General features: G+C 37.1%; 1 protein-coding gene across 2 annotated transcripts in view; it reads left to right on the forward strand.

Moving 5' to 3' along the window:
* Gabrb1 (gamma-aminobutyric acid type A receptor beta1 subunit) overlaps positions 1 to 16,388 on the forward strand; it is a 464,459-nt gene that overhangs the window by 196,775 nt on the left and 251,296 nt on the right. For both annotated transcript variants that reach the window (XM_029477413.1, XM_021162619.2), the window contains exon 4: positions 9,268 to 9,488. In XM_029477413.1, the coding sequence (XP_029333273.1) occupies positions 9,268 to 9,488 (221 nt within the window). The remainder of the gene's footprint in view (positions 1 to 9,267; positions 9,489 to 16,388) is intronic.

The raw sequence follows: 16,388 nt of genomic DNA on the forward strand, positions 1-16,388 counted from the left end.
CCTCATTTTGTACCTTGCAGGTATGTCACCCAACTTCCTTATTGTCTTCTGTATAAAAAGTCTGATGCTCGAGTTGTAAAATTACATTCAGATTCTACACACAACCTCTCCTGTGTGCGTCTGTTTGTCATTCATCCATGCTTTGCCCACCCGTATCGAGAGACTCGTTCCACTCAGACACAGGGACCCAGAGGGTCTGCTGCAACAAATGTCCTTCAACAGAGGAATGGATACAAAAAAATGAGGTACATTTACACAATGGAGTACTACTCAGCTATTAAAAACAATGATTTCAAGAAATTATTAGGAAAATGGATGGAATTAGTAAATATCATCCTGTGTGAGGTAACCCAATCGCAAAAGAAAACACATGTTATGTGCACACTGATAAATCGATACTAGCCCAAAAGCTCCAGATACAATTCACAGATCACATGAAGCTCAATAAGAAGGAAGACCAAAATGTGGGTGCTTTGGTCCTTCTTAGAAGGAGAAAAGAATACACACAGGAGCAAGTATGGAGATAAAGTGTAGAGCCCAAACTAAAGGAAAGGCCACCCAGAGATTGTTCCACCTGGTGATTCATCCCGTATACAGTTACCAAATCCAGACACTATTATGGATGCCAAGAAGTGCAAGCTGGAAGGAGCCTGATATGGCTGTCTCCTTAGAGGCCCTGCCAGAGCCTTACAAATACAGAGGTAGATTTAATAGGTAACCATTGGCCTGAGAGTGGGGTCCCTAATAGAGGAGTTAGAGAAGAGACTGAAGGAGTTGAAGGGGTTTGCAACCCCATAGGAAAAATAACAATATCAACCAACAAGACCCTCCAGAACTCCCAGGGACTAAGCCATCAACAAAGGAGTACACATGGCTCCAGCTACATATGTAGCAGAGGATAGACTTGTCATTCATCAATGGAAGGAGAGGCCCTTCGTCCCATGAAGGCTTGGTAGATGCCCCAGTGTAGGGTGATTGAGGGTGGGGAGGTGGGAGTGGGTGGTTGGTGGAGGAACACCCTCATAGAAGCAGGAGTAGGGTGTTTCCAGGAGGGAGGGAAACTGGGAAAGGGGATAACATTTGAAATGTAAATAAAGAAAATATCCAATTTTAAAAAGGGGGGATTTTTAGGACTTACTGTCTTGGGATAGCTGGGTTTTGGTGGTGCCTTATTTCTGTGGCCTCTGGGGCTCCAGTTAGAGCTGGAAGTCCATGATGTCAACAGGCATCTGGGATTCCAGGTAGAGCTGGTTGTCCTGGGTGTCCACAGGTCTTCAGTGATGCAGTCAAAGTTGGTGGTCCCTGATGGTTGCAAGCCTCTAGGATTGTAGGTAGAGGTGTGAACCAGAAGATGTAGCACAGATGAAACAGGGAAGACTTCACAGCTGTTGGGCTTGCCAAGGACCCAGGAGGCAGGAAGGGGATTGGTGCTTGGAGATCTCACCTGTTTTTCCTGGACAGCAAAAGGTCTCCAGGGATGCAGGCAGAGATGTGACCATAGAAATGAAATCTCGACAGGACACGGTAGAACTTGTTGCTACTGGGTTTACAGAGGGACTACCAGATGAGGAATTAGGGTCAATTACAAGATCTTAATGTAATGAATTTGTTATTCTATTAAACTAAGAAAATTTGACACAGAAGTTTCTAAAAAGTGTTTTTTCTTGCTTTAGATCTAATATTCTGATATGCCTTACCATAGGAACAACCTTAATTATCTGTGCTTCTGATCACCTAAATTGTAGAATATAAGGCATGTAAACTGATGCCATGTGGAGCATAAATTTTATCCTCCATTTTGAGAAATTTGATCTAGTGCACCATTTCTCAATCTGTGGAGTAGATACCCCTTAGGGATCAAACAGCCCTTTCACAGAGGTTGCATATTATTTATCCTTCATATCAGATATTTGCATTACAATTCATAACAATAGTTCACAGCCCTGGAGCAGAATCGTGTACTTACCTGTCATGTTGGTGTCATATGTACACATATACAGCTGTGTGTTGAATATGACTTTCTTACCCGATTTTCATTTGGTATAGGAGTAGCCACATTATGGAAAATGCTCTTCTTTATACACTGAGTTTGCTAATTCCAAACATTTCCAGGAAACAATAGAACACATCTGACAAAATGTCTGACTGCCAGATGGTGAAATCAAATGGGACTGTTATTATTATTGTTGCCATCATCATCACCATCATCATCATTTACCACCACCCTGTTGTCACAACCAGAATTCTCTCCAGATGTTTCTAAAAGTATTTTGAAGGGTAAAATTTCCATGGCTATAGAACTACAGATTTAAAATAGAATCTGTCCTATATTCCCCTGGGATGGGGATAGGGTAAGTGATTTTATTCTGTGATCCACAGATGAGGCTACTATTGATAAATTTTAATAAGCAAGAACAGGCACTTTCTAAAGAATGGTAATAGAGAATGCATATTTTTAAAAGTGTTAGCAAAATATAGCTAAGGAATAATACATATATATATATGTATATATATATATATATAATAGTTGAAGTAATACTCAAAATGTGAATGGATGAATTAGAAATTAGCTTAGAAACTAACACAAAACCTGGAGGATACAAAGGTAAACACTTTCCGTGTGATGTGCTTTCCCACTGCTAGGCAAACTATTCACATAACTGGGAGATTCCATTAGAATGAAGTCTTTTGTGGTTCGTTTTTACGATAGTTTAAATTGACTTCTCAGACAATCATTGAGTTCATTTTTTAGGACACAAGTGATGGATTTCTCTCCTTTCTTCTTACCATTGTACAGTGTGCTGATTGTTACCAGCTGGTCTCCAGGTGACTTTTCTAGGTAGTTTGCCTTTTGTTAAAGGAAATTGCCTTGATACAAATTATGTGTGCCTGTTCTCTCCGTTGTCCTCTGGTCAATAAGCCACAATGATCCCAAATGTGTGGCCTTTGTTTGAAAGTTATTTAATACCCATGGTTCCCAGATTGCTCATAGTATTTCCACTGTATAAGTAAATTAACTGTAATGTCAGGAAATTAATATATATACATATATATATATATATATATATATATACATATATATATAATTAAATTCACATGATATGGTCAGCATCATTTTTTTCTCATTGTAAAATATAAAAATTTAGTCAATGTAGCCAAGGGGTGTAATATTACATATGATACATTGAAGATACACCAAACCAGAGAAGTAGAAAAAAATAGAAAACCATTGTGCCTTTTCTTATTCATTATCTAACAAACAATGACCTCTGCCTTTAAACTTTCTTTGCTTCTCTTTTATAATTGATTTTATACAGCAATACAGTATAAATTATATCCCATGACCTTTGAGCTCATTCCCACTGAGTTTGCGTCATAGACTTTTGCTAAGTAATAAATTCCTTAGAGACTCCAACTCTTCCTTTTGAGTCAGGTGTATGTTTATGCTACGTATGTGAAACGTGCTCCTATTTAGCTATCTAACCTTTGTTCTTGAAGCTGGAGAAAAGTACAGCCAAGTGATACAGAGTTTGCCCATGCTTCACCAGCTGGAGCTGAAGACAGAATACCCACAATCAGCAAGAGATTTGGTTGTGGTACTCTCCATTATGCTAGGAGCTGTAAACACTATAATGTTGATCAGCAGGACTGAGTAGGATGTTCTCCATCATGCTGTGATCTGAACATAATACACTCGCTATCAGCAGGATGGGATAGTTTTCATCAGCTGGGCTGTAGGTAGGATACTCTCTATCAGCAGGACTGTAAGTAGCAAGCTCTCCATCATCAGGAGCTATAGATAAGATACTCTCCATTTTTTAGTAGCTGAAGGTAGGAAACCTCACTGTCTTGTTAGGAGCTATAGGTAAGAAATGCTCTATCTGCTGGGGCTTTAGGTAAAATACTGCTAGGGACTGCAGTGGGAGGTAATAACATTGAGCTTCACTACAACCAAACTGTCAGAAAAAAGTAAACATAGCCTTGGAAGGAACAAATCTCAGAGTTCTATTAAACTGTCATGAATGTTTTATAAAAAACAGGGATTTTACTTAGAACCTCTTGTAACATGTATTAAAATAGATGAAGGTATGGCTTGAACCAGAGCCTTGGTTCTTTCTCAAGATACAGCTTTTATGTTAGAACAGTTTAAAGAGGAAAAAAAAATGTTTCTGAAATCCTTCTGGATCCAATATTATTAGATGTTAAAGCAATATATTGTCTGAGACATGTGCTGCAGACACAGGCAAGTAAAAGCCACTCCCACTTTTCCAGATCCCTGAAAAGCCCCCTTATCAGACCTTCAAGTAACTGCTAGACCCCACTATAGCAAAATAGCACGTTGCTACCCATCTTGTATTAAGATTCTTTAACAAAAAAAAAAAATTAATAATATGTTAAAAGCTCAGATATTTCTGTAACCGTGATCCAAGACTCTGAAGTGTTTAGTGATGCTAAAAGGAAAGCTGTTTCATTGAAGGCCGGGTTTCTCAAACTTGACAATGTGCCAGAGATTTTCAACTCTGAATATTTTGAAGCTGCCAATTCTTTGTGGTGGGTGCTGTGACGTGCATAGCGGTACACTCATAAGAAGTCTGTCATCTCCTCACAGAGGCTAATACCACGACCCAATTGTCACAGCCAGACAAACATTTCGTCCTATGTCGCCAAAAGGTATTATGAAAAGCAAAATCTTCATGGCTTTAAAACTACAGATCTAAATTTAAATGTGTATTTTATTTCTCAGAAAGGAAAAAAATGTTTTATTTAATACAATATCTTCTGTGAACATTCATTGAGTGTTCCTGATTTGATTTGCTCTCCCTTTCAATGGATCAAATTCTTTTATGCCTGAATTAGCTTGACCAATTTCATTAGCAAACTCACACCCACTAATCCCACTAATTTACTCAGTGTCAGAGAATCCCCTTTGGCCTGTAGTTTCTATCAATATCACACTTCCCCTGAGGAGTCACTTGCATAGCTCACACAGCCAGATGAATGTATGTAATACTGCCAGATTCAGACCTGAAAGTGGAAATCATTCAGGGTTCTGGGCCAAAAGCAAGAATTTCTTTCTGAAATTTCAAACCCTTTCAAGTGATTGCACTTTGAAAACTTAATAGAAAAAAAAATGTGTGGTAGAACCAAGTACAGCATTCTTCTGCATTATTTTCATCTAAAAGTAACATAGATGTCCAGTTGTGGCTGTAGGTTTTAGTATAGCTGTATGTGGCTGGTGACATTTTAGGAATGGATAAGAAGAATAAAGTATATACAATTGGTCTATACTAAATAATTTCCTATGTATAACCCACAGCTTCTTTACATGAGTAACTAGTCAATCACCCAAGGTTACTGTGTGAACCAAAAGTAATGAATGAAGAGAGCTTGGGAAACCAGATGTCAGCTTGGAAAAAAGAGGTTATTATCTTGTGTGCTGCATCATAGAGAGGGAAGAAAACATGGATAATGTTATATGTTACATCTTTCAGTGTGGTTCATCATATTAATATGATCATTATCTATAAAAAGGCTTTATTCAGGTTATTAATATGATTTATTAATATCTCTTTGTATCATAACATGAGGCCCCAATTCAGGCTACCAGCTGGAGAAATGCTTAGAAATGCAAAAGTTAAAGAGGGCTTGTTCCAAGAACTCCACATAAAACCAGAGACACTGAAACTTATAGAGAAGAAAGTGGAGAAAAGCCTCAAAGATAATGGGCACAGGGGAAAAATTCCTGAACAGAACAGCAATGGCTTGTGCTGTAAGATCAAAAATCAACAAATGGGACCTCATAAAATTGCAAAGCTTCTGTAAGGCAAAAGACACAGTCAATAACACAAAAAGGCCACAAACAGTTTGGGAAAGGATCTTTACAAATGCTAAATCTGATAGGGGACTAATATCTAATATATATATATATAAAGAACTCAAGAAGTTGACTCCAGAAAATCAAATAACCTATTTTAAAAAATACGGTACAGAGCTAAAAAAAAAAAATAATTCTCAACTGAGGAATACCAAAAGGCTGAGAAGCACCTGAAAGAAAATATTCAACATCCTTAATCAAATCAAATCAAAGCAAATCAAAACAAACCTGAGATTCTGCCTCACACCAGTCAGAATTGCTAAGATCAAAAACTCAGGTGACAGCACATGCTGGCAAGGATGTGGAGAAAGAGGGACACTCCTCCATTGTTTGTGGGATTGCAAGCTGGTACAACCACTCTGGAAATCAGTCTGGCGGTTCCTCAGAAAATTAGACATACTACTACTGGAAGATCCAGCAATACCTCTCCTGGGCATATACCCAGAAGATGTTCCAACTTGTAATAAGGACACATGCTCCACTATGTTCATAGCAGCCTTATTTATAATAGCTAGAAGCTGGAAAGAACCCAGATGTCCCTCAACAGAGGAATGGATGCAGAAAATGTGGTACATTTACACAATGGAGTACTACTCAGCTATTAAAAACAGTGAATTTATGAAATTCTTAGGCAAATGGATGGATCTGGAGGATATCATGCTGAGTGAGGTAACCCAATCACAAAAGAACACACATGATATACACACACTGATAAGTGAATATTAGCCCAGAAACTTAGAATTCCCAAGATACAATTTGCAAAACACATGAGACTCTAGAAGAAGGAAAACCAAAGTGTGGATACATTGCTCCTTCTTAGAAGGGGAACAAAATACCCATGGAAGGAGTTACAGAGATAAAGTTTGGAGCTGAGATGGAAGGAAGGACCATCCAGAGACTGCCCCATCCAGGGATCCATCCCATAAACAACCACCAAACCCAGACATTATTGCATATGCCAGCAAGATTTTTTTGACAGGACCCTGATATAGCTGTCTCTTGTGAGGCTATGCCAGTGCCTGGCAAATATAGAAGTGGATGCTCACAGTCATCTATTTGATGGAACACGGGACCCCCAATGAAGGAGCTAGAGAAAGTACCCAAGGAGCTGAAAGAGTTTGCAGCACTATAGGAGGAACAACAATATGAACTAACCAGTACCACCTCCACACACACCCCCAGAGCTTGTGTCTCTAGTTGCATATGTAGCAGAGGAAGGACTAGTAGGCCATCAATGGGAGGAGAGATCCTTGGTCTTGTGAAGATCATATGCCCCAGTACAGGGGAATGCCAGGGCCAGTAAGCATGAGTGGGTAGGTTGGGGAGTAGGGCAGAGGGAGGGTATAGGGAATTTGGGGGATAGCATTTGAAATGTAAATGAAGAAAATATCTAATAAAAAAGAAGAAGAAGAAGAAGAAGAAGAAAAAAAAAGAAGGACTTGTTCCAGTCATTCATCAGTGTAGTATATCAGCACACAGGGGTTTTCTTAAATTATTTCTTACTACTGATTGGGGATGTCATTGCCCAACTTAGAAATGTGATATAATTTTCACTCAATACTTATTTAAAGCAGACTGAGTTATGTATAGCATAGGTCTCACTACATGCATATAGTTCCTTATTTCTCTATTGAAAATAAAAGAGCCTCCAAAGATGGAAGGGAGGAGGACCCAGAAACACATACATATGCACTCATGCACACACTCACATTCTCACACATGGACATGCACACATACCCACCTTTATGATGGTTACCCATTTATACCCTTTATAGTAACATTACCTTACTCTCTTAGCTCCCTGTTGTTTACTTACCACAGATATAGTTCAATTACAACATTCAACATTAATATGTTAATTTTAAAATGTTATATATACTTATCATGAATGACATGATGTTTTTAAGAATGTATATACTTTAGGTCAATAAACAGTAATTAACATAAAGATTACTTTACATACTTATCCTTTCATGGTGAGAACATTTGAAATCTATTCTCCTAATTCTCAAGATTATGCCTTTTTACACTCTAAGATCATATCGTAAAAATCTTACTTATTGGAGAGACTTATTGAAGTCAGGACACTCTATGTGTGTGGAGGGGTGGGGAAGTGAGTTCATCTACCTATGAAGGTGAGCTTCTGTTTCAGTTTGTTCAAAGCTTCTGTGTATGATTAGAAATGAAGGGTAGAAATTATTGCCTTTGAACAAGGAGGAATGCCTCTGAACAAATGCAAGATGGTTTCTGAGTCAATCGTGGCAGTGGGCCTGAGTGTATTGTTTAAATGTGATGAAATTGCTTATCTGGGGTCGGGGTCAGTATTGTCTTAAGATTCATTATTTTTCAGAAATATGCAATTATATGCTGGGGGCCCTACAAGGGATGACCAGATATAAGCCTCGTTATTCAAATCAGTAACCTTCCATTTCATTATTAAGACCAGTTCACATATGTTGTACGGTAGGTTGATCATTGGTAAAGTATTCACAGTCACCAATTTTTTATGTTAGAACTTACACCTGAAACACTTCATGGTTTTACTGTTCCAAATAGATTTTCTAATAATAATTATACATGTGTGTTAGAGTTCTTTAAAATGAGAGAATAGCTAAAGAACTATGGTAATGATCACCATCCTTTTCCTGTAGGGTTCTCCATGTACTGAGGCCAGATATATCTGTCACTTTTTGCAAGAGAAAAGTATGGTCAGATGTCCTCACTATAAGCTTTTACAGTGTAAGAAGGCATAGTGTTAAGTATAAATCCAGTCCATCACAAATCCATTCTTCACATGGAACACAGATAACATATGAAACTTGATCATTTATACCACTGACATCAGTCTTCAGGATACATAATTATCTTCATCACTATATGAATTATAACAGCTCCTTAGGACACACCAACAAGGTGTAAGTCACTATGAATAACTAGAGAAAGGCAGCTGGTAACATTCAAGAGTTAAATAGTGTGCTAGTCACTCAAAAGGTGTTGCAGTTTGAAAATACTCTCTTTTTTAAGACAACGTATTCAAAAATATCTTGTATGGAACACGAGAAGGGACTCTAGACATCCACAATACCATATGCATAGATTCTTTTTATAGGAGTTATTATTTCATTTCTTATTGGCATTTTTGTATATGATGTTATATCAGGGAACATGTGTCCTATAGCACATATGTGTAGGTGAAAAGATAACTTTGTGGAGTTTGTCCTCATTTTTCACCTTTACATGAGTTTCAGAAAATGAACTCGGCCTTTCAGGTTTGTGCTGGAAGCATTTTTACTCTCTGAGCCTTCCTGCTGACCACACACTCTGATTCTCAGCCAAGGTCCTGAGATGATGCTGTGGGTAAAATTCCTATTTGTTTTCTTTTTTTTCCACAGGATTATACACTCACCATGTATTTCCAGCAGTCTTGGAAGGACAAGAGGCTTTCATATTCTGGAATCCCATTAAATCTGACCCTTGACAACAGAGTAGCTGACCAACTCTGGGTACCAGACACCTACTTTCTCAATGACAAGAAATCATTTGTGCATGGGGTCACAGTGAAAAACCGAATGATCAGGCTGCATCCTGATGGAACTGTTCTCTATGGACTACGGTAAATACTTTCCTATTGCCTTATTTTATGTCACTGCTTTATATCGTCTTTCTGAAAGTAAGTAGAAGCAAGAGAAGCAAGGAGGAGAACTGCTTGTGTATGTAGTTAAAGTTAATATCTTTAGATAGAAAAAATATTGGGGACTATATGAGCTCAATGTAGACAACTGCCCATCAAGTGGAGGTGAGGGGTTCTTTCTATACCATCAAATAAGAAACAAATTAGTAAAATGTATTACTGTAAATAGATTTAAAGCTACATCTATTTTAGTCAAATGCATGATTAGCTCAAAGCTAGCAGGACAGATCTGGAATAGAGTTTGAGTGTTGTATAAAATTAATTATGAAAGAAAACAAAACAGATCTTGAAGAAATTAGAAATTTTGGGATACTTTTGAGAAAAGTCATAGTGTCTTTATTTCCTTCATTTTTTTTTAAATTTTTGTATCTATATTTAAGTCTAAAATTTATCCTAAACTATTTTGAGACATTTTTCAAGAGTTACAGGTAGGGGTTGTATGTTCTCTAGAGTTGCCTAGTTTATTCGGGGTTCATTTGTTGAAAATGAATTTTCATCATTGAATTGTGCTGATAACATTGATCAAATATTCAGGGGGATTTTATACACTCAGATGTGACACACTTGGCTATTTATTTATCCTTACACAGGGTCACCCTCTTTTAATGCAGGTGGCTCAGGGCCAACTCAGGAATGCAAAATGCATATGCCCCTTTTATCTTATATTTACATTTCAAGTTGTTTGAAATTTAACGATATGCTCAGGTTGCTATAAGTTTTAGAATACGTTCCATCTATCACAAGAAAGTCTGCTATGGAGAAGTGCTGAGTCAACTGATTAGTATGGGAAGAACCGACATCATAAAATTATACATCTATGCAACTCATGAAAGATATCTCTCTATTTATTTGGGCTATCTCTAATTTATATCAATTGCTTTCTGTATCACACTTTGTTATGTGTTTATGATTCATGTAGAAAGATAATATTATCTTTGTCTTATATCAGCAATATTTATACCATAATGGGGTTTTCATCTTATTTTGCTTGTTTACTGAGTCATAAAGATATTATAAACATTTATAGAGGTCTATTATTACTCTCTACGTAACTGATGGCCTAATAATCAGAATTTTAAGCTATGTTTCAAATTTTACTTCTACTGTTACAAAAAAAAATGTAACTAAATTGTGACTTACTTAAAGCTTTGGAATAACCTTGATAAGCCCTTTGAAAAGCAAAGGAAGGCTATGGAATTTATCATCAATATTTTGCTGGAAAACAACATGTAGCTCTATTTTAAGGTATAGACCTTAAACAGATTTTGAAGTGAGTAAGGTAGTCTATCACATGAATGTATAAGAACACTTTTCATTGGAGACATTTCCCTGTGTACTATTTTATGCAGTGATGTAAAATATGACATGAATGTAGAAGTCAAATCATAATAACGTCACAGTTTAGAGTTTCACTTCAAGTATTTTAGAAATTATTGGCAGTCTCTAGCAGTGGGAATTGTATCAGGAATGATAACACTGGGCAATTATGGAGTTGAACACACGTTTTCTTTCACAACCTGAAATGCTCTTCTTTGGACATGCTGTGGCTACTGCACACATGTATTCATAGTTGACACAATCAAGCCAGTTAAAAAGTTTAACATGCAGTGGAGAGGAGCTCCTTAGACCTTAACCCTGGCTGAGAGCTCCTTGTAGTTGATGGCTGGGGAAGGAAAGAAGGTCACCAGGATTTTTGCTTGTTTGCTTAGTTGGTTGGTAGGTTGGAGGTTGGCTAGTTGGTTGGTTGGTTGGTTAGATGGCTGGCTGGTTGGTTGGTTGGTTGGTTGGTTGGTTGGTTGGTTTGGTTTTGTTCTGGGTTTGTTTAGAAATATGACCATCAGTAGATTCTTCATGCCTCAGTAGGTGATTCCACATCCATATAAATATATGTGAAATTTTAAAGGAAGGCATGGGGTTGAAAGGCATGTAAAGGGTAGACATGATAAAGATGGATTATATAAATGTATTAAATTTTAGAATAAAAGTAGAAAAAGAAGAGAAAATTTACACAAAGAAAGGGTACAATTTATCTAAAGACCACCAGGAAGCAATAGCAGAATAAGAACCAAAATTCAAGTATCTTGCCTCTCAAATCTCTTTTTATCAATTCTAGTCCCATCCAAATATACTTAATAGTAAATACCTCCTTCCAAGTTATACATCACTGCCTTCTTCTCCTCAAATACAAACCAAACCCGTGTACCTTTTAGTGTTCAAGCAGACAATGACCTTCCAAAGAGGAACACAAATTAAGCATCCATTACATGAATTCTAATCTCTCTATGTAACCCTCTTCCTCCTTAAAGTATTCATCTCCACTCGGATATGTCTTTTTCCTTCTTTACTTCTCTTCTGTCTTCTCTGGTGGATTTGATTTTTCTTTCACCAGAAGCTGTTACCATACTAGAGACCAAAAGTGTAACAGAGATTATGTGACATCTAAATCTAGAGGATAGAGGTTGGGCTTCATTGTCACAGTTTACAGACTGCTTGACCTTGAAAAATAAGCAAATTTGGTGAGCCTAAGGTGTTATCATTTGTAGAAATGGTTTAACAGTCCCTAACTTATTACAGAAAAGACCTTATAAAGTAATTAGTATGAGATTGAGTAGATAGTATGCCCCAAGTCACAGTTCTCTAAACTGTGCTTCATTTGATACTGGAAACTTGCCTTCTGAGGTTTGCCCTCTGACTCCTGGGGCTACTAATGATTAGAACTGAGATACAGTTGTCCAATTAGAAAAGCTCTGACTGCATGCTCCATATGTGTATCCATTTGCTATTCTGACCCTGAGAATAGGTTTCTAGGACTCGGGAGGCTTTTCACTGAAGCAGGCAACATCTGGAATGAGGAAAGAAGAGACTTGCAGCTTAAGCCATCGCTGTCCCCCTAGTCAGCATTTCCACTCCATGAGCTTCTATCAAATTTCATCAATCATCCTATCTATTAAATCCTGTTCACTTTAATTCCTCTGACATAACATTTCCTAGTTGTAAAAATGAAAACCTGCCTGTTCCTCATAAAAGCCTTTTAAAAGAATGTCTATCATTTATCATTCTTAAGCAGAAAGTCCTTACCATATAACATATGTTTGGGCATCTTTAGGACTGTAAAGTACTTACTTTAAGCATGAGTAATTGAAAGAATGATACTGATAGCTTTATCCATTTTCATAAGTCCAGCTAATGGTCATTATGAATGGGCCCATATATTAACAAGTAATTTTAGCAGTGACAGGATTGATGTACCCACTGGCCCTTTAGCCAGCTTTTCCATAATTTTAAGACAACATTCTTCAACCAATTTTTTGTAGTCAAATCCAATATAAAGTGCTATTTTTAAGTAATATGAAATTATAAGATTTGAAAACTATTCTGAGTCCAATTTTATGCTCAGTGTATAGTGCCTTATTCTGTAAATGCTCTAACAGAAGGACATCTGAACTTGGATAATACTGAGTAACTAGACTATCATGCAACAGGTCCTTATGCCCTTTGCTCTTTAGTGGCTTCTGGTGTGACAAAATGTATTATTTCAAGGGGTAACCCTGCCACCACTATTATGTCTTTTAAAATGGGAGTTGGTGCTTTACTTTATTACTGTGAACTTTGTATCCTCTGAAAGTTGGCAAAACCATTCATTTTTCCGAACAAGTCCCTCAGTGTTACATATTGAGTTCTTAAAATTCTCCCTCTTTTCCTCTTTCTTTGCATTTCAGTCTGAGGAGGTTTTCTTTTTCTCTCTAGGCCAATCTCTTAACAATAGCATTTAATCTTATTATGGAACAGTCTTCAGACACAGCACTCATTTTTGCTTAAGTCATCAGACTTTTCTCTTTTATTTATTCCTTCACCTTAGCTTTCTACTTGAGTTCTAAACTTCTCAGAACCTGGGTTTCCTCTTCTCTATCATTAAGCACTCACAGGCGCCCTCAGCAAGCCTCCTACCCATGCTTCTTGCTTAAGCAGCTATGTCCATAGTTACTATAGACATTGGCACTCTCTGTTCATTTTCATTAAATGACTTAATGATGACTGGACCTGGCTTGAGGGTGTATCTTTTGTCTCTAGCATGTGCTGTCACAGTTATTCCAGGTTTGACCTGCTCATGGAATTGAACCATAGTAAGTATCTAAAACCCCAATCCAGCAAGTTTCAAGGAAATTTTTAAATTGTGTACCCAGTACCTAAATCTGAATGTTCTGCATTTCTACATTACACACTACTTATTTTGTGTCATTTGTTTTTTTGTCCAAACCAGGAAATCTTCTTGTCCCAGGTGATAACAAAACCATCAGCATCCTAATAACTCATCACAAACTGCAAGACATACTCATCCCTGAGACCTAATCTATTGCTTCTTGCCTCTACTGTTTAACCAACTTTCCAGCTTATAAACAATTGCTTCAACCTAAATTAACAGCTTCCCTCACTCTCTGTCACTTCTTGGCCAATTTCCTTGCTCAACCTTCTTACATATTTATTAGTATCATTTTATCTTCCTACAGAACATGCTAGAAACCCCCTGCCAAATCTGTGACTTCAAAACCCAAACAAAATTGGTTTTAACTCTCTATCTGGAATCCAAAAACTTCTAGTTGTTTCTCTAAAGACCTCAAAGAAACTTCAAACTCAACTATGCACTGAGTATTGAAAGAAAAATGTCTCCTGGAAATTATAACATAATGGGGCAACATTATACAACTCTACTGTCTTAGTGAAAGGTCCCTCCTTTTCTACTTGAAGGGGGCTCTGATTGAGTCCTCTCCCATTGTTGTGAAAATGGCAGGCATCCCATCTTCTTTGCATAGTCTCACTGTTGTGTCTGTGTCCAGATTTCCCCTCATGATAACTTTTTCATATTTTACATCTTTATCTGGATAGCCCCTCTCAAATTCCTTCCATGAAGATGACTACATTCTCTGTAACCTAGAAAAAAACTCTCATTCTATACGCCATTACATTTTAATCTTACTAAGATCCCTGGGTTTGCACTCTTTTATGACACTTTACCTTTTGGTGTCTTGGAGCTGATCAAGCTGTTTATATAAACCAGATTGTTTAATTGTTGGAAATATAAAAAGTACATTTCCCCCAGCCTCTCTCAAACTAACTGATTGCCCAGTAAATGTTTGTAAAAGTAATATTATTGTTTCAGAATGCACTTACCTGACTCAGAGTTGTCAACTGCAATGTTTCTTTTGTCTAAATGATGGCTTTTTAGCAAAGAGTGATCATTGCTATCAGTGACCATATGTATCCAATGCCTTGTGCAAACACCATACAGATGGTTGCATATACTAGCTCTCTCCAAGGCCTATACATGTGGGGGTTAAAAACTGTGTTTGTTTCTTCCTTAAAAGTGGCAGGCATAGAATGATTGAATTATGTGGAGACATTTAGTGGAGTACTTAACTTCCCAAGAACACCTCCCACTCCTTCTGTCTTCCACTTTTAACTCTACCAATTCTATCCGTTTATTAATTCACAGTACATATTCCTCTATCGTCTACCAGAAGAGTTCAGGGCCATATGAGATTAAGATTATGTGAGAGCTTCAGCAGACAAATGGGAAGCCCATTCACATAGTGAGACTGAGTGTCTATATATAGATGTGTACACATCCTGTGAGTAAGCTGTACATACCATGTCATTTTAAGTAATGTTTATAGATATTCTAGCATAATTATCTATAACTATATAAACATATATATATATATATATGTGTGTGTGTGTGTATATATGTATATATGTATGTATATATATATATATATATGTGTGTGTGTGTGTGTGTGTGTGTGTGTGTGTGTGTGTGTGTGTATGACCATACTATAGTTCCACACTTCACTTGTTACTCCACTTACATTGCCATATTTAACTGTTGCCTCAGGCCTATGAGCTATACATTTTAAGGAGCTAATTCTATAAATATCAATATAGGAAGACCCAAAGTATCCAATCTCATTATTTGTTATTTACCTTTTAAAAATATTTTATATGTGGTGGTATTTTGCCTGCATATATATTTATGCATTAAATGTATGTCTGGTGTCTGTGAAAGGTAGAAAGAAAATAGTGTTGGATCATCAGAGACTAGAGTTTAGCTGAAGGAGCCATGTTCTACCCTCTAGGAAATCTCTCTTGCTCTTATTTGTTCTTTTTTCAAGTAGGCCAAAGAGAATACATACTGCATTTGATTAATGTATTCTCAAAAACTACATATTGTATTTAATTAATGTATTTAAAAAAAAGACTGTAGATTCCTGGTTCCTATTTAATGCCTTTAGTAATAATAACTTGTTGGAACCAGATTGTTTTGAATCCTTTTACCCCCTGTTATGTTCTATCTTAGCTTAATAGGGTTTTGATTCATTGTTTGTGGTATTGTGGTTGGGCATGGACACTTCAACAGTTGTGTAGTCTACTTCTACCAAGAGATTAAAGTCTAGCTGCTAGGAGGTTACAGGGCTACTATAACAAAGATCCATAAACTGGATAACTTTCACAACAGAATTTTATTGGCTCATAACTTGGGGCTTGGAATCATCAGTATCTTGGTGGACCTGGCTTCTTCTGAGAGCTGAGAGAAAGGGTATTTTATTTGAGCCTTCTATCCTTGAATATAGTGCTGGAATCTCCAAGTCTGCTCACATTCTTTCTATGTGTTTATGTGTCCAAATTTCTCCCTTCATTAGGGTACCAAGTCATTCAAATGAGGGACCTTCCCAGTAATCTTTTTTTTTAATTTTTAATATTTTTATTACATATTTTCCTCAGTTACATTTCCAATGCTATCCCAAAAGTCCCCCATAGCGCCCCCCA

This window comes from Mus caroli, chromosome 5 (assembly GCF_900094665.2).
Source record: "Mus caroli chromosome 5, CAROLI_EIJ_v1.1, whole genome shotgun sequence".
Classification (NCBI taxonomy): Eukaryota; Metazoa; Chordata; class Mammalia; order Rodentia; family Muridae; genus Mus; species Mus caroli.